At 42.3% G+C, this 26,226-nt stretch overlaps 1 protein-coding gene across 2 annotated transcripts; it reads left to right on the forward strand.

The window, feature by feature from the left end:
* Positions 1-1,011: 1,011 nt before the first annotated feature.
* On the forward strand, positions 1,012-17,496 carry LOC140921296 (glutamate carboxypeptidase 2-like). Of its 2 annotated transcripts, none has more exons than XM_073371288.1 (7): positions 1,012-1,285; positions 12,324-12,537; positions 12,769-12,957; positions 13,676-13,973; positions 14,513-14,820; positions 15,523-16,211; positions 16,753-17,496. In XM_073371288.1, the coding sequence occupies exons 1-7, from the start codon at positions 1,221-1,223 to the stop codon at positions 17,063-17,065; spliced, it is 2,076 nt and encodes a 691-aa protein (XP_073227389.1). In that variant the 5' UTR covers positions 1,012-1,220; the 3' UTR covers positions 17,066-17,496. The 2 variants fall into 2 exon arrangements, with proteins under 2 accessions (XP_073227389.1, XP_073227388.1); XM_073371287.1 differs by lacking the exon at positions 1,012-1,285 and adding an exon at positions 8,976-9,332.
* The last annotated feature ends 8,730 nt before the right edge of the window (positions 17,497-26,226 follow it).

Consider the following 26,226-nt stretch of genomic DNA (forward strand, 5'->3'; position numbering starts at 1 on the left):
GTGTTCAGATAGTGGGAAGCGGTGCGAAGTAAAGTAAGAGATGAAAGGTCGAGGAGGAACTGGGGAGGGCGGTGCTGGAAGTTTCATCTCTCACATCTCCCCCTCTTTCGTTTTTATTTTTCGCGCTCCTTTTTACTTCGCACCCCTCCCCATTATCTGAACGCGTGGAACAGGCTACATGTACTTGTACGCTCCATTGTATGAAAAATGTTTCTTTGCATGACTCCCTTGCTTTTGGCATATGCAATTAACGGGTGGTGTGATCAGTTTGGCCATAAGCTGACTGGCATCACGCCATACAAAAATGTAAACAAAGGTTGAAAAAAGATAAAAACTGTCTGACTGGGGTGTTAGTTGGACAGGGGGGAGGAGGGGGGTTATGTACCGTCCACACCTCAACATTCTAAGTTAACACTTTCTGATCTTGAGTTCGAAATACCATACACCATTCCAAAGTCTGTTTGAGGCCAGGGTACTCTCCAAGTAACCATACTGCACTCAGGCGGTCGCGGTTTTTAGTTCAAACGTTGGATCCAGCGGATAAGTAATAGGGAAACCAAATGCGTTATCCACTGTATAAAGATTTATCCAGTGGATACCGTCATCCAGTTTTGGTCGACTGGGGCTTGGCTTGTATCCCTCACCCAGGGGGAGGAACACAGACGGAACATTGAGATACGAAAAAATGGACACACTTTTAGAACGCAGTATCATTCTGAATGATAAATTTGTTTTAAACACGAGGCCCAAATTTGGACACAAGTACAAGAGTCGCACTCATCCATCCAAAACACTACCTTAGTACCCACCCCCGTGGGTGAAATAAGGAACCTCCAAATCACGACCATACTCGTAAAGGGATATGGGGAGTTACCCCCCGGGTTGACATATAGTAGCCCGAGGGCAGCTAGGTTTCTGGGATACGCGGCTGAAATATTTCCTCAGTGTTTAAAGCTTTAAACGCAATGCCTAAACACGATATCCTTACTTTTGACACCATGGTCGAAGTTGCGGACGAAAACGTGAAATTCAAGAGAAATGGGCAACGAGCATGGATTATTGGAGCAGTTTTGGTTGTCACAGCTTTCGCCCTTGGAATTGTAATTGGGCATTTCGCCATAAAAAAGCTACCCTCGAACGACGACCGCGACCAGCCCACTTCTCCCAATCCCACGAATCTTGCAGACGCGAAAGGTGCATTTAAAAGACACAGCCAGGAGATGATGAATCATCATAAAAATTTCCAAACAATCCTTAGCGAAGAGCAACTTGAAAATACTCTCAAGTAAGTCAATAAAACGCTCAGCTTAGACCTAAATAATGTACTAATTTTTCACATGAATGTGATCACAAAAATATGTTTTTTGATGATTTGGTGTCTCAAGCCGGGGGTGTATTTCAGCCTCCTTTGGATGCAGGGGTTTGATAAGTAAGCAGGGGAACTTTCTGATACCGCCCACATTAATTTTATTTTCTCTTGAAGCCTTCGAAGTATTTCGTTCAGTGCAAACAGAAGTATCGGTCATGATTGAGAGATTATATTACTTCTTCAATTTTTCCATAGACTTTTAGCTCTGTTATCTTTTACATCTCCTAAAGCAAAACTGTAAATGACTAAACATAAAACATTCTTTTGGTGCTTACTTAAAATACCTACCGTTCTCGGGATAGCAGGATAGCAACGTCAAATAGTGGCAGAAAAACAAATAATAATGATATTAATAATAATAATAATAACAATAATAATAATAATAATAATAATAATAATAATAATAATAATAATAATAATAATGATGATGATGATGATGGTGATGGAGATGATAAATTTGGAATGAATAACAACGGCCGGGAACAACGGATTACCCAGTTTAGTGGCTCGTCCCTTTACGACCCTATATTGACCAAACATGGGAGTACCCCCGAATTTTGCCCTCGTGCAGACGTCTCTTATTTCCTTTGTTGCACGCGGAAAAGGGACGACTTCCCTTTTCCGCGTGCAACAAAGGAAATAGGATACGTCTGCACGCAGGCAATTCACACACTATTGTGTCCGTAAGAGCTGAAGAAAGGTCCACTCTTTCAGGCAAAACAGATCAGGGACAGACACGTAGGCTAATCATTTCAAACAGACACGTAAAACATACGCAAACAATAGTCAGCTGAATAGTTAAAGATGTATTCCCAACATTTGGATGCAGGACTGCAAATTCTCACAGTTTACTATTGGAGTGGCCACTGTTTATAAAAGATGACATGAAAGTAAAGGCTATCTTTTTTAGAAGGTTTAGCCTCATGTGGTTGCAAATCATGACGCTAAAGCGGAATGTCCTTTTGGTACATATGATATTTTTGCGTCTTCCCCTGGAGCCTTATTGACTAAAACCATTGTAGTCAAACAAAGGCTTCTGACCTTTCAGGTCATTCCATGCTTATAGAAAAATGTTAAACGGCAAACTGATCCTTAGAGCAAGGAGATCAAGAAGTATATAGTAAACAAAAGAATAAAACAAAAAAATATATATTTAAACAAATTGCCCAATATTTCGGTTTGAAGACAAACCAGGTCTACAACTGGGAGATTTGGTGCATCAGTATTGGATCGGTAGATCGGCGTGGATCGGTGGATCAGTAGATAGGGGATCAGTACATCGAAGGATCAAAGGTTCGATGGATCAAATGGATCGCTGGGTCGATAGATCAGTGGATCGGTGGATCAGTGGATCAGTAGATCGCTAGATCGCTGGATTGCTGGATCGCTGGATCGCTGTATCGTTTGATCGGTGGATCGGTGGATCGCAGGATCGAACGATCGATCGGTTGATCGGGGGATCGATGAATCAGTAGATCGAAAGATGGGTTGATCGGTAGGTGGATGGGTTGATCGGCAGGTAGATTGCTGGATCGCTAGATCGCTAGACCAATGGATCGATAGATCGCTGGATCGCTGGATCACTAGATCGCTGGATCGATGGATCGATCGATAAGTAGATCGCTGGATCGATGGATCGGTGATCGGGGGATCGCTGGAACGCTGGATCGCTGGATCGATCGCTAGATCGCTGGATCGGTAGATTGCTGGATCGTTAGATCGCCGGATCGATGGATCGGTTGACCGCTGGATCGCTGGATCGATCGCTGGATCGGTGGATCAGTAGATCGCTGGATCAATGGATCGGTAATGGGAGGATCGCTGGAACGCTGGAACGCTGGAACGCTGGAACGCTGGATCGATGGATCGATGGATCGGTAGATCGCTGGATCGATAGATCGATGGATCGGTGGATCGATAGAACGCTGGATCGCTGGATCGATCGTTGGATCGGTGGATCAGTAGATCGCTGGATCGTTAGACCGCTGGATCGCTGGATCGATGGATCGGTGGATCGGGGGATCGATGGAACGCTGGATCGCTGGATCGATCGCTAGATCGCTGGATCAGTAGATTGCTGGATCGTTAGATCGCCAAGAAATTCAGTCAAAGCAAAACCAAAGAAAACATGGAGTTAATGAATTGAAGAAATGGCGCAATAATGCCACACGATTAAGAAGAAAGGCGAGCACATGAACAATAACTCAAGAAAATTCTATAACACCTTTACTCCTTTCCTCAGGACCAAACCAAAAAAGGACAAAAGTTTAATCTCTCTTAATATCGAAGATGTTACACACCAGGACCAGAGGCTTGTGACACAAGAATTTACCAACTACTTTTGTTCGATAGCTGATCACATTGGTGGGACTGACGTAGGGGCTCTAACAGAGGCTCTATGTTATCAACATCGTAGTGTCGCGAGCATAAACGCCAGACACGATCCAAATGCATTCAGTTTCAGAAGACTGGATAGGAATGAGGTCCTCGCAGCACTGAGAGAAATTAATCTCTATAAAGCAACAGGATATGATATGTTACCTCCAAGAGTACTTAAAATGACAGCAGAACTGCTAGCAACACCACTGACTACTATATTTAATCAGGCTATTGAGGAAAATCGTTGGCCCAGCGCCTGGAAAAGAGGAGAGTGGATCCCGATTTATAAGAAGGAAGACCCCTTAGATAAAGTTAATTACAGACCAGTAACCGTGCTAACTGCGGTTGATAAAATCTTTGAGCAGCTAATATGCAAACAACTAAGTGAAAAGTTTGAGCCAATTTTCGATACCTTTTTGTCAGCTTACCGCAAACACTTCAGCTGCGAAACGACCTTGATACGCCTTACTGAAGATTGGAAGCATGCAGCAGACAAAGGGCATGCATCAGTGATATTATCCACGGACATGAGCAAAGCTTTTGACTCATTACATCCAAATTTGTTACTGGCAAAGTTAAAAGCTTATGGGCTGTCTGACCCCGCTTTGGGATTAATGCGATCTTATTTTGATGATCGGGAAAACAGAACAAGAGTTGGCAACTACACAAGTGATTGGAAAGCTGTCAAACGAGGCTGCCCGCAAGGGTCATCCTTGGGACCGCTGTTGTGGAACGTGTATCAAAACGATTTATTCTACACTGGCGTTAAATCTCAGTTGTCTGCCTATGCCGATGACCATCAGATCTACTGCTCCAATTTGAATCTGCACTCTGCTATAGATAGAATTAAGGAAGATGGGGAAGAGACATCGAGGTGGTATAAGACAAATTTTCTGCAAGGCAATTATAGCAAATACCAAGCAATGGCTATAGCAAGGGACACACAACAAATGGAACTAGTGATTGATGATTGCAGTATTAACTTTACCGATGCATTCAAACTGCTAGGCATAATTATTGATAAGGACTTGAATTTCTCGCAGCATATATCAGAGGTCTGCATAAAAACCAGTAAAATGATTGGTGTTCTTCAAAGGCTAAAGAATCTGATCCCGATGAACGCCAAACTACGGATATATAAAACTGCAGTTTTACCCCATCCCACATACTGTAGCTTGGTGTGGCACTTGTCGAGCAAGCGACAGAAACAAGCTAGAGAGAATTAATGAGAGAGGACTACGTACAGTCTTCAAAGATCGAGTCTCTCCTTATGGTGACCTTCTTACACACGCTGGAATGACTAGTCTATATAACATGAGATTATATTACAAGATATCGCTATCTTTATGTTCAAAATAAGGAATAGATTACTGCCTTACAACATACTAGAACTCTTCTCGTCATCGTCTTCGAATTACAACCTGAGGAACTCGGACTTTCACGTTCAAAGGGTAAAAACTGTTAAATATGGAAAGCATTCCCTCAGATTTTTTGGGCCATTTTTATGGTCAAAATTGAGTATGAAGGACAGAAACGAGACCTCCTTAAGCAGGTTTAAAGCAAATATAAGGAGAAAAGATCAGAGCAAATTGGTTAGTGATAACGCGTGCAAAGGGTGCCACCTGTGTGACTCATAATTCATAAACAGGAAATATCATAACTGGTAGAGTTGTTATATTATGAAATTGTATATATAGTTTTTTTCTTATTTATTACATACAATCACAGACAAAATTAGTTGGGAAGGTTGTACAACTTAACAGTAGTCCATTTTAATCCTGAAAAAACAGAGTTTTCTCTTTTGCTAAATATCCCCCGTCCCCCCTATTCAATGTTGCGATATAACAGAACAATTGCGCGCACAAACATTAACGTTTTGATCAACATTGGGCCAGGGGTGGGGGGAGGAAGAAAAAGAAGAGGTAAAAAAGGCAACCTTCCCAACACTTTTGACGATGATTGTAGGTGTATTTTCGAATCATATTGAATATCGTGTATCTTTTAAGTAGTTTTTAGAATAGTTAAATCTTATTAGCTTATAGTATTATGTATATATATTTCTTATTAATAAGTTATTTAAGTAGTGTCCCCGATTAGTAGGCCTGACGGCAAGCTAGAAGACTAGACACTGAAATAAAGTTGTTGATTGATTGATTGATTGATTGGATCGATGGATCAGTGGATCGGTGGATCGATGGAACGTTGGATCGCTGGATCGCTGGATCGATCGCTGGATCGGTGGATCAGTGGATCAGTAGATCGCTGGATCAATGGATCGGTGATCAGGGGATCGCTGGAACGCTGGATCGCTGGATCGATGGATCGATGGATCGGTAGATCGCTGGCATGGATCGTTAGATCGCTGGATCGATAGATCGATTGATCGGTGGATCGATGGAACGCTGGATCGATCGGTGGATCGGTGGATAAGTAGATCGCTGGATAGTTAGGTCGCTGAAGTGATAGATCGGTGGATCAGGGAATCGATGGATCGCTGGATCGCTGGATCGATCGGTGGATCAGTAGATCGCTGGAGCGTTAGATCGCTGGATCGATGGAACGGGGGATCGATGGCACGCTGGATCGCTGGATCGCTGGATCGCTGGATCGCTGGATTGGTGGATCAGTAGATCGCTGGATCATTAGATCGATGGATCGGTGGATCGATGGATCGATGGAACGCTGGACGGCTGGTTCGATCGCTGGATCGCTGGATCAGTAGATCGCTGGATCGTTAGATCGCCGGATCGATAGATCAGTGGATGGGTGGAGCGATGGAACGCTGGATTGCTGGATCGGTGGATCGAATCGATCGCCGGATCGGTGAATCAGTAGATCGCTGGATCGATGGATCGGTGGATCGGGGGATTGATGCAACGCTGGATCGCTGGATCGATCGCTGGATCGGTGGATCAGTGGATCGGTGGATCGGTGGATCGGTGGATCGGTGGATCTATGGATCGGTGGATCGGGGGATCGATGGAACGCTGGATCGCTGGTTCGATGGCTGGATCGCTGGATCAGTAGATTGCTGGATCGTTAGATCGCCGGATCGATGGATCGGTACATGGGGGGATTGGTGGATCGGTGGATCGGTGGATCGGTGGATCGGTGGATCGATGGATCGATGGATCGATGGAACGTTGGATCGCTGGAACGCTAGATCGCTGGATCGATGGATCGGTGGATCGGGGGATCGATGGAACGCTGGATCGCTGGATCGATCGCTGGATCGGTGGATCAGTAGATCGCTGGATCGATGGATCGGTGGATCGGTGGATCGGGAGATCGATGGAACGCTAGATCGCTGGATCGGTGGATCGGTGGATCGGTGGATCAGTAGATTGCTGGATTGTTAGATCGCTGGGTCGATGGATCGGTGGATCGATGGAACACTGGATCGCTGGATCGATGGATCGGTGGATCGGGGGATCGATGGAACGCTGGATCGCTGGATCGATAAGTGGATCGGTGGATCAGTAGATCGCTGGATCGTTAGATCGCTGGATCGCTGGGTCGCTGGATCGCTGGATCGATGGATCGGTGGATCGGTGGATCGATGGATCGGAGGATCGATGGAACGCTGGATCGCTGCATCGATCGCTGGATCGGTGGATCACTAGATCGCTGGATCTTTAGATCGCAGGATCGATGGATCGGTGGATCGGGGGATCGATGGAACGCTGGATCGTTGGATCGATCGCTGGATCGCTGGATCAGTAGATCGCTGGATCGTTGGATCGGTAGATCGGTGGATCGATGGAACGCTGGATCGCTGGATCGATCGCTGGATTGGTGGATCAGTAGATCGCTGGATTGTTAGATCGCTGGATCGCTGGATCGATGGATCGGAGGATCGGTGGATCGATGTATCGCAGGATCGCCGGATTGATCGGTGGATCGGTGGATCAGTAGATCGCTGGATTGCTAGATTGGTGGATTGCTAGATTGGTGGGTTGGTGGATCGATGGCTCGGTGGATCGCTGGACCGCTAAATCGCTGGATCGATGGATGGCTGGAACGCTGGATCGCTGGGTCGGTGGATCAGTGGATCGTTGGATCAGTTTATCGCTAGATTGCTAGATCACTGGATCGCTGGATCGCTGGATCGCTGGATCGGTGGATCGATGGATCAGTGGATCGCTGGATGGATCGAGCGGTGGATCGATGGATCAGTAGATCGAAAGATGGGTGGATCGCTGCATCTTTGGATCGATGGATAGGTGGATCGGTGGATCGGTGGATCGCTTGATCGCTGGATCGATGGATCAGTGGATCTGTGGATCGATGGATCTGTTGATCGAAAGATGGGTGGGTCGCTGGATCGGTGAATCGAACCGGCTTTCTACGCGTATCGAATTGACTGTGATGATGGATCGAAACGACTTAAGTTTGGATCGAAACGACTTGGATCGAAACGACCGAACTGCAGATTTTTGACAGGATAGGTTTGTCTTGAAATTTTAAGATGTTACAGTGAATCAATCTCAATGATAGTTTCAGACCTTATTATACATATTACGAATATTATGTGAAGAGTTTTTAAAAAATTCGTTTGAGTCGTTTCAGAGATATACCTAAGAGCGCTAAAAATCCAAATTTTGAATGAAGTTGCGCTTATACAGGTGTTGGGAAAACGGGTTAGTGTTTAAGAACGAAAATACACCAAAATTTCCTAGCATCAAAATATGATATTAAGGAGCATTCTAACGCTACTTAAGAATGATTTGAGTCATTTATAACGTTTTTATTAAATAATCTATCACCGTGACAGCTCTCGAAAATTTAAGTTTTGACATATATTTTCGTTTTAGTCGCCTTCAAACATACGGAATTTTTTACTTCTTAGGGAGATTGTTTGCTTAACGTGAAACTTTAAGTTCCTAGTGTTGGATTTTCAGTAACTGGTCTAGATCACACAAAATTCAGCTTTTATCAATTTTATAGGTTTTTGTTTATTGTTGTCATAGTAACATCGATTTTAGTTAAAACAAACATTTTCACAAATTTCAATCCATAGCCAATTACTGGTTAAAATTTTATAGCGATCGGACACCGAAACAACCACTTTTAAGGCGATTGAAAAATATCGGTATGGCCTCTGAAAAACTGTATCGAAACTCCTTAATGTAAACTATTCATGCAGTAAATAATTACTTAAATACATTTGCATGACAATTGCTGCGCTCTAGAAAGTTGAGGGTCGTGCTTAGATTATCAGTAGGCGGTATCCAACAGCAAAAACATACCTTGTGAGTTAATTACCGGAGAGGCAAAATTGGTTATCTTTGCCGGTGACTTTTGCCACGATGGACGACGACAACGTAGAACTTACTTACAAGAAAAGAAAGAAACAGCGTAGGGTTCGCTGCATTGCAATGATCGTTGCGTTCATCGTAGTATTTTTCATTGGATTTTTGATCGGATATTTGGCGATCAAAGCAAAAGGATCAAACGACCACAAAGAAGAGCGTGAGAAATGTCACGAGAAAGCTGAATTTCAAAAGCGACATGAAGAGATCATGAAGCATCATAAGGCTTTTCAGTCAGCTCTTAAAGAAGAGAAACTTGAAGACACTCTAAAGTAAGTTTACTAATAAAGAATTTGCCGCAGTCATGGTTATTACAGGGCCCGAGTAATCATATCAAAATCAGTCTGACTGATCTTTCGGCATTCTTTTAAATCAGTCGCTAAAAGGATGTCTGTACTCAATCGTTTGTTGTGCATTTTCACCCTAAGTATGTGTACCTCTTGGAGGCCGCAAGACAAAAACATTTTAATGTATTTAAATGTAAATACTAAAGGAAAGCAACCTCAACATTCACGACATATTTCCATTTGAAAAAACTTAAGTTACAGTCTCAATTACTGTCTGATCTTTTAACCTAGCAACGGAAATGACTTATTGTTCCAAGCTGGTACATAAAGTTAACTTTAGTTTATGAACAGCTGTGAACTTGTTAACTTAATTCATGGAACTGAGAAGCCCTGATAAGAAACATAATAAGGAACATAATTCGATCATTTGTTTTCAAATTTAGCCAAATTTGAATATAGCGATCCTGTAATGTATGCGTCTCTTTAAGAGACGCTGTTCTGCTTCGTTACACACTTTATTTACCTTCAAAACAAGGCGTTGACTTCAGCCCGGTTCACACTTATTTGGATAAATTTTCAGAACAGGGGAGTTTGAAAAGGTAGCTTGCAAATTCGTTGAGCGAAAAGTCCCAGCGGACAGTTTTGTCGGATTAACATTTCAAAACATACGTTTTAATACTTGAAGTCACTCCACATACACGACTGTTTTAGCGTACCATATATTCCATGCACCTTTTGCGCATGCATTTTGCTCGGAGATCCATCTACCAGTAAGATTATCGAGCTTCTGGAGTCGAAGCAGCTAAAGAATAGACAACAAATGAAGGGGCGATAGGTGAGTTGCATTGGGGTGGGGGGAGGGTTTAGGGGATGAGTGTAAGTCAGACGTTTCGGGTGGAGAGAAGCGACCGGAAAAACGTGTGCGTTCGCAGGTTACCGCAACTGCGCATGCGCCAATTACTGCGGTCCCTCAACAGTCCCTCCCCCCATGAGAGATAGACCACCACAACGGGGACTACGTCCTCCACTCCTTCCAAACAGTGTGTGGGTTCTTTAACGTCACGCATAATTTATATGTGCAAGAATTGGAGACGGGGTTTAGGATTTACCGTCTTTATCCTGGAAGACTAGACTTCAGGGCGGGGTTGTTCGAAGCTGGGTTAACCCAGGGTTAGCGCGAAATTTAAACTCAGATGTGGGAGCTTAAAACGCAAATTCAGTTTAATTCTCTTTGCCTACAAATTAATGATTGGATACTCTAAAAAGAATGGAGAAAATTATCCGAGAGAGTGCTTTTGACAAAAAGATAAAGAATCCTGGGTTAAAATTTAACCCCAGGTTAGCGTTAACCGGCGTTCGCCCAGATGTGTAAGATTATACGAATACGTGCGTATCTCGCGCCAAGGTTTTGTTAGAGGATATCAAGGAATTATTGGTTCTGCCTTTTTATATGTAAAATCGTAGAGGAACGTTGTTAAAAGGGACATGGTTATAAGAAAAACAAGAATATTACTTGTATGAATAGAACAAGTTAAGCCGGACGGTGAGTCTTGGCTGAGCCTTTTTCTTTTTGTCTCTCGATTCTGTCTTCATTGGAATTTGAAGTTCATGCCTTTTACATTGTAAAACTCCACTTTAGATCGATAAAATTGTACCTCGGCTCTTAGCCTTCTCTAAGAAGGTCCTTCACAAAAGCATTGAACCCGATCGTATTGTGCCTCTACTCCAAGTAACTATCTAACCCGGTTTAAAACCCACAGTAAATGATGGAGACTTGCAAGGTAGTTGTAACTTTAAAGTCTGTGGCCCGCGGACCTTATAACGGAGGCTCTGCCCGGAGGCTGGAAAGGGGAACCCTTTTCAGGCTTCAAGTGTATGAAAGGGTAGGGATTTCACTGATTGAAGTATATGAAAGAGGAGGGAAATTTGTCATTTCGGTCTTTAAAATATGGCCTCGCACCGAGTATTGTTAACGAACTATTTAAGCACAAAAGCACTAGTTATTCACTAAGAAACAGTGATTTTGATATTCCAACTTTTAACACTATTAACTATGGAAAGCATTCTCTTAGATATCAAGGACCTCATATATGGTCGAAACTAGATATTAAATTGAAAGGCTCCTCGAATATTGAATCGATCTTTCAAAAAGAACATTAGGAAAAAAGACCTAACGTCACTCTTAAACAACAACGATAGCTGCTGCAACCTTTGCAATTCTTAGAGACTACCTTTTATATAACTATTGTTTTATTATACAATTTATACAGGCCACATATTTTAATTGTATATACATTATTATCATTATTTCTTATTTGTAACTAATTTTTATTTTTGTGTCCCCAACTAGTTGTGAAAACTAAATACATTGACACATTAATAAAGCTTTTACTTACTTACTTACTTACTTTAAAATGCCCAAAAGAGCTAACAGATGCTTTTTATGACTGTGAAAAATGTTTAGAAGACGTTCTGGTTTTGTAGATTTATTTATATTTAAAAGACAGTGTATTTATATGATTGGAAAGGGATGCAAAGTTCTAAACTTTGTAGGTGAAGGCGGGTATCATTTGTCAATAAAAGGGTTACGAAAGGGATGCCTTTCCTGTCACAAATGGTATAATCTAATGGTACGAATGGTATAAATTAACAAGGTCAGGGGCTACCCCTCGGGGTCTGTGGACGAAGTCCTGTGGTGTGACTACTCAAATAAAACCTTTTTTTAATGGCAATATTTACGACATAAAATTTAGAAATTTTGTTGGATTTTGACTATGTTCACTTTTGAGATTGAAAATGACAACAAAACAACAAAATTAACTGCCTGGAAGTTAGGAGAAGGCGATCGCAGTTGTCTTAAAGAGTCGACCGCAAATTATAGGTCGGCTTTACAGAAATTAAAGAACTTTGGCAAATGATGGCTTAATAGAGGATGACTGGTTATACAGGTTTGACTATATTTCTCCTTTTTTGCAGGTTTTTCTCTGAGAAACCGCACGTCGCGGGCTCACCCCGTCAGAAGGAACTTGCAGACGAGCTAGAAAAGCGTTGGAAGGATTATGGCTTTGATAAAGTGGAGAAACCCGAATACAAGGCGCTGCTGTCTTTTCCTGACACAGAAAATCCGACAAGGATAACTATCAAATACAAAAACGGAACAATAATTCACCAAATCAAAGGAGAGGAACAAGTAATTTTTGCCGAAAGCATATTACTTTTGTTGAGCTTGTTACAGTAATGAGTATGAACGCCTCCTATCAATTAAACGTCTCCGCTTAGCCCGTTTTTTATTAAATAGACGCCCCGGGCGTTTATTAGATGGATATTTACGGTAATCGTTTTCAGTTAATCAAAAATTACCGAATGTCGAGTTTCTCTTCAACCATTTGTCATCTGCATGTCTTTGTTATTGTTTGATTAGGATGGAGGTGGAAAGGGTATTATTCAGCCGTTCCTTGGTTACAGCCCCAGCGGTTTTGCTGAAGGAGAATTGGTGTACGTGAACTACGGACGAGTACAGGACTTTGAATTACTTAAAACCAACCTAAGTGTCAATGTGACAGGGAAAATTGCCATCATGAGATACGGGAAAATATTTCGTGGAAACAAGGTAATACGGGAAGTCAACATAGCTTTGAAACATTCGTCTCCTTGTTATAAGTACTGAGCAGAATAATTTTGGCTAGATTTGAACAGGCAGGTGCAACAAAAATCCCCACTTTTAAGCTACGAAATAGAGAGTTAAAGTAGCAACGTTTTTGAGCGACGCAAGCCAACCGGAAGTGAGCCTTTTTTCTTTTAGTATGCCTTTACACTACCAAATTTTTATCGCTGTGTCTAGTGTCTATACTCTAATAGACTCAGAGAAAGAAACTCCACTACCTGTTGACGCGCTTGACTGAAAAACGTCGCCGCTTTAACTCCTGGTTTAGCAACAGGACGGGAACGTCAGTTGACGACGGGAAAGCGCGCGGAAGGACTGAACACGACTTCCGGTGCCCAATTTGCCGCTCTAGCATTGGTCAAGCCAGTTGCTTGATTTGCGCGCTTCGTTTGTCAACTGACGTTCCCGTTTTGTTGCTAAATCAGCCTAATGAGAGTTGTGTGCGACCCGGTGGTTGCAATTGTTTCATTTGCAAAGCAAATACTCGGGGAAGACGGACATATTTAAGGGGCTCCGGACCCCTCCGACCGTTCGCCTGTATTCGCTTCAGAACAAAAGCAGTCATAAATCATATAAAGCCTTAACCATGTCCGGTTTGGTCTTCTTCAGGGGTCTTAATTCTGTCCCATTTCTCAGACTTTTGACTCTCTTTTTTCTCTTGCAGGTTGCAAACGCTGCAAGGTATGGCGCCATAGCAGCCCTTCTCTTCTCAGATCCTGCCGATTACGCCAGGGCTGGCCCGGATCCAAAAGATACCTATCCTAACACTGCATGGCTTCCTGCAAGCGGTGTTCAACGTGGATCGTTGTACACATTCCCTGGAAGTGGAGACCCACAAACACCTGCTATAGCGGCCCTTCCAGGAATGTGGCGGCGACCGCAGAATGAGAGCGAATTGCCCCCCATCCCTGCCCACCCCATGGGGTACGGAGATGCTATCCACTTCCTTAACAAAATGGGAGGTACGTTATGTCAATGGAAACTTTGAATGGATGAATGAATGAATGAGTGAATGAATGAATGAATGAATGAATGAATGAATGGACGGACGGACGGACGGACGGATGGATGAAAACTTATTAACGTGTCTTTAGGAAAATAGCTGACGGGAAAAGTGCCCTCTACTAATTGAAGACACCTACTAACACTATCTAAAATAGATAAATGAAAATAAATTACCCTATAAAGATTTACAGTTTATATAACTAAAACGTGAGACTTAAGATTATACATTACTACAAAGTGCATATTTTATAATTTTTACAGAGATCAGTGTCAAGAATGTTGGACAGATCGGCCTTGCGAATTAAGAGTTTAAATTGCTTAGGGCTGAGATATTTCTTGAAAAACTGTTTATCATGAATCAATAATTATGAAAGCAAAACTCACGCGCTTCAGTCTTTTTTGCGCCAGAAAACACTTCGCTTGATTCAGCAGCGAAAATTACAATAAAAAGCTTAAAAACGGCCCTTTTAATGTTATTTTTGCCTGTTTATTTTAGGCGCTCAAGCGCCACCCGAATGGAGAGGCACTCTAGACGTCAAATACAACCTTGGACCCGGCTTTGATGGTGACATTACGGTTTCAATGAATGTCAGTAATTACTATGAAGTCAAATCAATCTACAACGTGATTGGAACTATGTATGGCAGCGTCGAACCTGATCGGATCGTTTTGATTGGTAACCATAGAGACTCGTGGGTAAACGGAGCTGTTGATGCTTCTACCGGGACCACAGTGACCACTGAAATTGCTCGCGGGCTCGGAGAACTGAAGGACGCAGGATGGAAGCCACGTCGAACAATTAAGGTAGAAACCAATCTAGTCTGATCCTTTTCATAAGGGGAGGGACGGGGAGGGGGAGACAGGGGAAAATGGCTTACTTACCTATACCCCGTCTATCCGTCTTCCTCTGAAGACAACATGATGTAAATGATTTAAATCTTACTCAGGCAACCAATTTTTGACAGGATAATTTACCCAAATTTCGACTCTTAGGCTAGTAATGTTGAATCTAGGAAACCGTCTTATAAGGCTCTTAAAGGTCTTTTTTAGGTTGACATCATGGCCTCACTTTTGTTGTTAATTATATTAGTTTTACTAAATACAGTCAACTCCCTTTACAGCGGACAATGTAGGGACCTCGAGTTAGTGTCCTTATTAGCAAGAGTCCGTAAAAGCGAAAGTTTATTTCAGTCAATCCTCTGTAATTTTTTTTACCGGGGATTTAGCTGCTGTCCGTATTATCGGGGTGTCCATAATAGCGGGGTGTCCGCAAGGCGAAAGTTGACTATGACTGCTGACGGTGTTGTATGGAATTGTACCATGGGATTGTTATCGCTTCTTTCATTGGCTATTGCCTGGCTACGTGGGACGCCGGGTCAAATTTCGTTCCCAAAACAAACCCATACTGCAATTTATCACTGGACCAGGATGGGCTCCTGGCTGAACCCAGTCTCCCACCTAACCGCAAATTCCCCAATGACGTGTTCAAACACACTGCTCTTGTAGATTTGCAGCTGGGGTGGTGAGGAATACAGTCTGATCGGGTCAGTGGAATGGGTCGAGCAACATGAAAAGCTTCTCACAGAACGAGCGGTAATCTACATGAACGCAGATACGGCAGTGGCAGGTAACTACAGAATGGAACTTCATTCCTCTCCTCTTGTAAAAGACACTTTGAGGGAATTCAGCAAGACCGTGGAAAGTCCTAACGCGCATGGCGATAAGAAAACCATATATGACCTCACGGCTGAAAGAAGACCTGCCACACCGAAGACAGATCCCCCTAAGCCGGAAGTGGGAAACTTGGGCTCCGGAAGTGATTATGCTTCTTTTTATCAGTTTATCGGCGTCCCTGCGGCCGACTTCATCTACCTTGGTTACAACAACACGCCGGTTTTCTACCCGACATATCATTCGCAACACGATACGTTCAAATATGTCAAGAAATTCGTTGACCCCAACTTCAAGTTTCACAAGGCTTCAGCACAGCTTATTGGTGGCTTACTTTTGCAATTTGCCGACTCGCCCCTGTTGAAGATGAGCGTGATGTTGTACGCAGACGCATTAAAGAGTTCTCTGACTGCCCTGAATGAATCTTACGGTGATGATCTGAAGAACCACAAAGTAACACTGGACCTACTGGAAGGCGCTGTCAAAAAGTTCGAGAGTGCGGCCAAGACTTTCAATGAAGCGAAGTAAGTTTAAGGGACAATCATGTTTTTCTCGAAAAATATTTGAAAGTATTACTGAAGTTTCACAAAGTTCATAATGGTGCCACGATTCCAGGATTCAGGACTACAGCTAAATTTAAGTCGCCCCTACCTTTCTATTTGAGTTTATGACTAGTTTTGGCGTGATAGGTTTTTGCGGGGTTGGATACGGCGATTGGCCTCTTAATGCCGTAGATAGCTAGGGTGTTTAGACCAGCGGATACGATGAAACAACCAAACCTAAGGGCGAACCATAAACGCGGATACTTTCCAACAGGAGTCCGTCGTTTGGCCCTTTAAACCCTGAGAGTGATCAGAATCAAATTTCTCCTTGTAATATCAATGCTTTGTAAAACAGAGTGGTCATGAGAATTGGGCCGACATGATCACACAAGATGTATTTGCTTGATATTTTATCAACTTCTCCCCACTACTTCTATGGTAAATGAGTAGGGGCGACAAATGATAATTTTAATTTTGATCTTAGGCTGTACTAATTTTTGTTCGGTATTATTCAATTCGTTAGAGATAAACTGGAGAAGAAACTGAAAGATTTTGACGAACCAAGCTTTGCGGAACTGCGCAGACTCAACGATCGGATGATCAAAGTAGAGCGAGCCTTCATTTATTCCTATGGTCTGCCGGAAAGACGCCTAATCCGTCACGTAATCTTCGCTCCCAGCAAGTATAACCTGTATGGATCTTCCAGTTTCCCCGGCGTGAGTGACGTACTGTTTACACTGAAGGAGACTGGGGACAATCAGGAAGTTGATAAGCAACTGTCCATCGCTACACAGTCTGTTCTCGCGGCAGTCGATATTATCTCTGGCCCTTATTAAGACAGTATGCCCATATTTGGACATTCGACTCCATAAGAACGTGTAATATCACCATTTTTGATTATCAGACTTATGAAAAACATGCATGTACGAACGTCAGCTTGTTTTCGCAGCGTGTACCCCTGACTTTGATAGGGGTGTTTTAATTGTAGCGTTCTAAAAACAAGGCGATTTTACACACGACGATTTGCGCCGACGATTTTTTATTGCAGCTTAGAGACGTTGTTTCGAGTTGTTACAACATTGTTCCAACATTGATGCCCTACAAACCGCCTGTTGCAAATCGTCCTGTGTAACATGCTCTAGGAACGTATATAATGTCCAGAAATGGACATCTGAACTGTAAGAACGTGTAGTTTTTGGAAGCTTGTATTTTAGTAAGGTGTTTCATTGTAGTGTAATAGTCATAAATTACCTTTGTGCGATATTTAGTCAAGGGACTGGTTACTTATTCCACGTCAAGGTACAACCATCCCTCCAATAAGGTTTAACAGACATGGAGTCCGTTTCCAAAGAAAACAATTTCTAATAATTAAAAATAGAAGCCATTTACCCAAAATCCTTTTAGGGGCTACCTACTATTATTACCTACCCGCCTTAGCTCTATTATGTACAACCTTAATTTTGGAACAGGAAAATGAGAAATGAAGAGAACGGATACGATCAGGATTGGACCTAGATCCACTGACAAGGCTTGCCAAAAATTTGAAAGGACGAAAAAAAAAATTTAATCGCATGTGCCCAAAAACAGTCGTGACTTCAGTGACTGGTATAAGACAACTTTGCGCTGCTTTCTCAGCCAATCAGAAAAGGGCAATCGCATCTAGCTAGGCAGCTCGTACTAGTTTTCCCGCGCTTACTACATCAATTTTTGATTGGTTGAATGGATTGATCGTCCGAATTCATTCCCAGGACCTTCTCAAGACTGACCAAACTTTTGAAATTTAGGTAGCAACTTTGAATTTTTGGCAATTTTTTAGCAACTTTTTGGTATTCCAGTACGCACTTATCCAGCATTTTACCCGCATAATCGGGACAGGCTTGATGACCTGGAAGACTGGGACAACCAAGACGACAGAAACGACCGAGATGACTGTGAGGATTGAGATGACTTTGAGTCCCGAAGCATCTCTTCCGCTATCAACCGTAGCAGGATTAGCTCAGTCGGTAGAGCGTTTAACTGCAGAGCGGGAGGTCGCGGGTTCGATTCCCGGGGCCGGACCATTACTCAGGGTCTTAAAATGACTGAGAAATGAAGGTACTTCCTTTGCACTGCAAGCGACTTGACCTTCGCGTGGCTCGGATGACCACGTAAAATGGCGGTCCCGTCTCCATTAGGAGACGTAAAAATAGTGTCCCCAATTAGCACTTTCGTGCTAAATACATTGACACTCAAATAAAGTGCAACCGTCGCACGCGAGAAGAAACGACTTGTACCCCGGTTATAGAAGAGACGCGAAGCTTGAGGAAAGAGACATCAGGTGTCAATTTCAAATGCACCCGCGTGAACCGAGCGCTTGAAAGTACGAGTCGAGCGCGTGACCTGTTGTTTCTTGAGCCCATATTAAGATAATTTATAGCAAAAATAGGGATCCAAGCGTAGTCTGAAAACTGAGAAACTAAATTTCAGTCACAGCGTAGAAAATTTAGTGACTTTCCGTGACAATGCAGTCGCCGGTCCAGCGGAGGGACCTGGAAGGCCCGGCCCCCCTTATTTTTAGACCAAACTGACTCACGAAGGGCCGAAAAAATTTTTTTTGGTGACCGTCCCTACCCCCCTTATCTAAAGGTCTGGATGACCGCCTCCCCCTTTATCTCAAGGTCTGGATCCGACACTGCAATGGTAAAATAAACCTTAACTTCCAAGATCGTAGGCGGCGAAATAAAGGCTTTGAATCTTGTTATTCTCTTTTCTCATTGGTTGTGGTAAACATCAAAGACATTAAAAGGTTTCCATTGTCTTGCGATTTCAAAGGTACACGTGTATGACCGCCGTCTTTGGCGACCATACACGTGCAAAGAAATGGTGGTATTACCGAACGATATTCTAGAAAAGTCTCGATATAACGATATGTTATAGTGAACATATTTTACCATTCCCTTCAAAATCTCACTTCCACGGAAACAAAACAACGTAGCCTGTATGGCGGACTGAGTTCCCTCCCTTGAGTGCCTTCTGCGTTCTCCAGTCCGAATTCCTCTTTAGCCGTTACCTTTTGAACAAAATCGGGATGAGGACAGTATTTTCAATCAGAACCGCAACCAATCCGCAATCAGGACAAGTGATTAAATAGCTACAAGAGGTTTCCCCTGTTTTGTTTTTACATTGCGTTGTTTTTCCGGTATTTTTTCTTGCTGAACGTACAAACAAGGCAAGAAAAACAAGTGGGATTACGATTAGACTCAAACTATATCCTGAATTCGGTAAGTACTCAAAATCGTTTTTACCCCTGCACCTGCACCTATATCCCGTAGTCAATGACCGTTGGGGCGCCACGGACGTTGCAACCCTCTCTCTCCATTTTATTTTGTTTCTCTTACGGCGTCGCAAAACTTCATCCCTTATTTTCCCCTTATTGTTGCAGTATAATCAAAACACCTCTAATCCTTCAGTATTTTTTTAGTACCTATAACCTTCTCGGTTAATTGTGAAATTAATAGCGAAGATGATCTCTAAAAAAGAAAAGAAAATGAATAAACAGATAAGTCATAATACCATTGTTAGGGTCCAAAGGACACCGTTAAGGATTGTTTACACATGCCATGTATTGAAGATTTTTGGTGGCCACTTCTAATGCAATTTCGGTATTGTCGCGCTTGAGCTCACAAGAAAAAAATTGTTGGTGTCGCCTAGTAGTGATTTCGGAACCATTATGGCAAATGTTTCGAAGATATTGTCCCTTCTTGGCAGCGAGTTTCGAAATGTCATGGCGTAGTAAATAATTAGAGTGGTAAAATTAAAAGGTAGTCGCACTTAAACGGTGCCAATGGTATTTATTTGCGACAAAGGTAAAAGTAAAAAAAGAAAAAAGGAGGCAAAGTGAATCGCATTCAAATTTGCTGAAATAAACCACGCCAAAAATGGCTGTGCTTGATTCTCTGTATTTTCGTTCATAAAACGATCACTGTCATCAACAAAAAGTGGTCCAGAGTAAAAATGTAATAAAAAGAGATTCTTCCGATTGTATGAAATTGATGATCGAACGCCTGACTGGGTCAATCCAAATCTGACTTCTCTCGATTAATAACACTAGGTAAAGTTGTCCATCCATTCGAGCTTTTCTAGAAAGAAAACTAAGGTATTTATCAAGAGCACATACAGTGGAACCTCGATTTAACGAACGCCCAAAGGGCTGACAAAATTTCATCGCTATGTAACGAGGTTTTTTTTCATATATTTTATCAGTATTATTGGGGTAAAGAAAATCGTTCGTTGTATCGAGGACTTTGTTATATAGAGGTTCGTTATATCGAGGTTCCACTTTATCTACATGGGCGAAGCTTTGTTCCCCGCACTAAAGACTGAAATCTAAATTTGCGGAATTTGTTTTCGAGAAACGCAAAAGTCCGCTTATCCGAATTACTTATTTTGACGAACACTGGTTAAAATATGGCATAAGGCGATCACATTTGAGTTTTATGGTTATCCATCTATCTATTCTGGCTGTTTATTAATTTTGGAACAAACAAATGATTTTAATTTTCTTTAGTTGAGGGTAACAGGTTTAATTTCTGTAAAATGTCTTGTATTTTGACTCGCCCTACGAGATCGCCGAAATACGGCGTGACTCGTAACGATATCCCACGATACTACACACTAAACCGTCCAATAAGTTATATCTATCTCCATACAGCGAGTCAGAGCTTTCGCATACTTTCTGCAAATTGCACGTTTCGACATATTTTACGTCTGTTCTTTTATTTCGCGGCGATCGCTCAGGTATGGAAAAATCCTCATCGGCAATATGTCTTTTATACAGTGATGCTGTGAAAGGGGACCTAAGTCCCACGTGGCCAAGGAAATATCAGGAAGAGAACGAAGAAGTAGCCTGCGAAAACACCCGTTCCTCCGCGCTCTTTACCGCTGGGGACGTTTCTGCGACTCAGCGACAGAAATTCCATACTGATGACGTAAATCATTGTCTACTTAATAAATCCGGTAGTCATGGGGTTCCAAATGCAAATTTATTCAATTGTACGTTTTTCCTGGTCGATTTTGGTAAAATGTTGTGTTCGTCTGCGAAGGAGCTCCAGCAAAACTCAAATGCTTGTTCTAGAGAAGACTATATTCCGCAAATATTGATTGTTTTGTTAGAGATTCTTCGCATTTAAATTTGACCTTTGTCTGTCATTCGTAAACAACAGCTAAAACAATGTCACTACCTTCATCGACCAATCAGCGCTTCTGACCGGATTCCGGACATATTTTACGTCATCAGTTTGGAATTTCTGTCTCTGAGTCGCAGACGTTTCTCTGCGCGAAACGTCCCCAGCGGCGAAGAGCGAGGAGAAACTGATGTTTTCGTAGGCTACAGAAGAAGCCGTGAAAAGGGCAATCCGGCAAGGAGTCGGAGATTTTCGTTTCATAAATATTTTACAACTTTTGTCTATCAGGAACGCCTGTTTCTATTTATTTATTTTTCAATCACCTTACTTTATCATTTTTTTCTATACTTTTTTTACCCACGACATTTAGCTACACACCGCCAAATGACGTCACAGAAACGAGCGCAGAAATTCCATACTGAGGACGCGTCACTACCCAGATCCGGGTAGTGCTTCTGATTGGATGAATCAAATTTCCCACGCGGCACGACCAATCAGAAGCACTACCCAGATCTGGGTAGTGACGCGTCATCAGTATGGCATTTCTGCGCTCGTTTCTCAGACGTCATTTCGCGGGGAAACCAGTGGTGGCGTAGCAAAATCTGGGCTGTTTTGGGACCCCTGTTTTGTCAGGCTAACCGTAGCGTAGTCTTGACGAGCTATTTCATCTCAAAGCTGTAAAAAATACTCCTTCAAACCCAACAGTAAATTCTTGAAGAAAAAAAGTCAAGTAAGACCAAACAGAAATGCCCCAAATTACCAAAGAATTTGGCGAACGTTTATTTTTGTTGTTTTACGAATTTACCGGATCACGTAAAACGGACTCAAACGTTCTAAAGGGAATAGGCGACACTTGATTCATCTGTAATTAAGTGTTTGGACATCAGGTGAAACATTTCCTCGTGTTTCATAAATTACGTCGTTGTTCGCATGCCAGATAAATCACTCTTCCTCGTGTTTGATATAATAATTACTTCTAAGTGTTTGGATATTTTATCTCCTGTCGTTTTGGTATGAGATGAAGCACTTTTTCTCGTGCTTGACATATTACTGCTCGGTACTTAAATATCAGATCAAAAACTCCATTTACAGATTAAAGTATAATTCCTTGCTTTTTGGATACCAGATTGAACTCTCCTTCATGTGCTTGATATATTACTTTAAAGACACTTCAATATTAACTATTTCTTATTGGTAATCATGGTAGGAGGTTTGCTATTAAAATGGCAGGAAGATTCCGTAGAATTAGTCGGCGATTGAGACGATTTCTAAGCCAAGGCAGCATTGAGCAGAGGATTGCACCAGAGACCTTACCAGAGGAAAGGCTTCGAACTTACAGTACCAGTAAGATATTGGAGACCTCAGACCTGGACTGTGTTCTTAAAGCTGACCTGATGATTAATGGAAGACATAGAAGACTAGCGTGGCAGGAGACAGGAAATACCGAAGATCGTTGTAACGCATTGACCAAAGAATGGCTGGAGGAATGGCAGGTACATATCAGAGTTAAGAAGATATCCCAATGCGAGAGAATGCCCCTCGGGGGGGAGGGGGGTACTCCCTTATTTTGGCTATACAAGTGTGTTGCACACCCCCACCCAATTTTTCTGGGAGTACCCCCCCCCCCCCCCCCCCGGGAGAATGCAAGACAGTCTTGGATTATCCCATTCCAGTCACTGGATTTCGGATTCTCTGTCAGTGGAACTTGGATTCCAGATTGCAATTGTTAGTGGAATTTCGGATTGCTTGAGTTGTACTTCAGATTCCAAAGCCAGGAATCCGGATTCCAAACGCAAAAAATTCCCGCATTTCGGATTCTCTTACACGTGGCCAAAAAAGAGAAATTATGTTATCAAGGTTTCAAATGATAGCTCTTTTATACGTCTCACGATAGTCACTCCGCTACGGTTGGTCTTGAAACGAGTTTGATGTTGACTATGAAAAACGTCCTAGGATAAAATAGCCAGGAGCCCATCAAATGGAGCCTCCATCTCCATTAATTTCTTGAGTCAACCCTTTCCCGAGTAGATTTATAAATAGAACGGCTTGTTTCCCGCGAAAAGTGTCATATTTCCGTGAGTCTCGTATGTCACCGTGAAAAAAATGAAGTCGGATGAAGTCGAGTTCAGAAGCCCGTCCTTCGACCGTTTTCCTTTTTTACTATACGTCCATTTTTACAATTTTACAGCCGCTGGGATCTGGGTGTCATGAAATAAAAGTTAATGAATTACCCGACTGAGACTGAGCATGAAGCGATAGGAAAAAGGCAGCGAACTGAGGATCACGGAAAGATTATCGTTGCGAGTGTTGTTGTTTTTTTTTTTTGCCGCCATACATCCCACATTTAAGCATGCACCTTGAAAAGAGTCGACGATTAAGCGTTCTGTGGACGATTTGAAATTTGTCGATGATCAGCGCCGAAAAAGTGCCAGGATTATTTGATTTTTGTCATCACCGTGGAGTGGATTTCGCCAGTTATAAGCACCGCGTGCAAAAGCGACGACCTAAGTAGCAACTAACGAGGAATGCTTCAGTGCCGAAATTTGAGAAATTGCAGTCTTCCTTTACAACTGACTTGTATCACCATGAGAGATGCCTGATAAAACTGGCACTTGAAAAGTTGAACAGAAGACAACAGTTGCTCGACCGTAAATAATTTGCTAACGGAGGAATTTGTGACATCGCGCTCAAGTCCAAAGACCCACTTATCTCAAGAAAAACAAAATAGATTGTATCTGCGCCAAAAGAATCATGACTGACTAACAGGACAATTCTCAGCAGTTAATGTAGAAGTTTAGGCTCAATTCTTTCCTTCGAATTCGCATCTGTAGATCACTTTTTTGCGAGAAAACAATGGCTGGGCCCGGCGTTACAAAACATGGCAGGGAATCATCACACTAGCTGACGGGCAAAACAACCGCAAGGACTACAAGTATTTATTCAGATAAACGCATTTCGGAAAAAAAAAGCCTTGAAAAACTAGAAATTTGATTAATATTGAGTCGTTTAGCCGAAATGAGAACCTTAACGCTCAAAAAAATTGGCTAAAGAAAACGAATCCTGTCAGAACTACAGACTGCAGGTAGTAGTTAATCATTATGCATGTAACAGACCAGCTTCATGGCCTCTTAATGTGAGACAAGCAACCAAAATTAAGATTAACATAGTCAGAGTGTAAAACTCTCTACAGTATAATCTACCCGCTAGAAAGAAAAGAAAGAAAATCTCCGAGGGATGAAAACGCTAAAGTCACGTTTCACTAGCTTATGATTGTGTTTGGCCTGTCAACACCAAATTTCCTGCTGTTTGGTGAAGTACAATAGCAGTGTCATTTCGTCGTTGTGATTGGCTCTTCCCACCGTCGGCGCGCGAAGTCTCCCCTGGGAACCGTTCTAATTATAAATCTACTCGGGAAAGGGTTGACTCCAAGGGCTTGTATGGGAGATCGAGGCTCCATTTGATGGGCTCCTGAAATAGCTGACTTCAAACTACATCACAATCTTTCCCTTACGTCATTACGCATGCTCCGCACGTATGTAGCCAGCTTCGTTTGGACTTCTACTAAGAATGAACGGAATGCATCGAACATAATCCATGATCATGCGCGTTCGGATCTTCCATCACTTGTATTAATCGCGCGTGTTTTGATCATCTATCACGCGAAACTTACGCAAAGCGTTACAGAAAAAGCGTTTTGACCTTCGATCGTTGTCTCCCGCACTCCGTAACCTTTGGTTATTTTTAATACTAGTCCTTGCGATACAGTTAAAGTTATGAGCTGTTTTGTTTTGTTTATTTTTCTAGGTGCCAATGATTGTTCCTTTTGGCAAGCTAGAGTTTAACCATCGAGTTGAGAGTGTGAGAAGCGCCATTTTAACGGACATGGAGGAAGAGCTTGCACGAGACATGCGCAAATACAACCTTGCAAGTCGAAGACAGGCAACATGCAAGGAGATGCTTTCTCCCCAAATGGTGAAAGCTGCATGCACGCTGGGGATCTTGGGATTTAACTAGAAACTTGAGGCGTCCGGTTTTCGCGAAAATTAAATTCCGTTCAAGTCAACTCTACGAAAATTTACATGAATTACTGGATTTCTTTAACTGACTGTAATGTACATATCTATCTTTTCTTTGAATCTTGAGCGGGGTTTTAGCTGGTAATCCTGGTTAGTTGATCAAATTGATACCTACTGTTAATATACAACTACTAGGAGGCTACGGTATATCTTGCTGGAGAACTCTCTACCGGCAAAAGTGTTCCTATTACTCAATTGTATTTTTTTGCACTCACGAAAATTTGTTCCCGCAAAGTGTACAAAATTTATTAGTATAGGTGATAGCATGATTTGTAGGGATATTTCGAAACTGTTATACGTAATTTCACTAGCCGTTAGGCGAGTGAAATTTGAGACAATTTGAAATATCACGAGTGGTATTTATACCAAATATCAGGTACAAATCATGCTATTATTTGTTTATACTACTACCCGCAAAAGGTTTGTAATTTTCACATGTAGGTATTTCAAATTAAGCTGAAATACCACTGCTCTAAGCCAATCAAATTGCAGAAATTTCTCATGTAGTAGTAAAACTCTTGTTATTTGAGTCAAGCCTGGCAATGAAAGGGTGTTCGATAATTACCTAACCGCATTCCCAGGATGTTTCGCGTATTAGAAATTCTGGGGGCGCCCCTCTTAATTTTAAGGGAACGTTCGCGCTCGATCATTAATTTAAAGATGGCCAAGCATCGAAGGAAGTATCCGATTTCAGGTATCTTTCCACTGTTTTACAACCAGCAGGCCATTGTTCTCGTCACTGACTGGAGTTGCTGGTCA

This window comes from Porites lutea, chromosome 12, assembly GCF_958299795.1.
Source record: "Porites lutea chromosome 12, jaPorLute2.1, whole genome shotgun sequence".
Taxonomy (NCBI): domain Eukaryota; kingdom Metazoa; phylum Cnidaria; class Anthozoa; order Scleractinia; family Poritidae; genus Porites; species Porites lutea.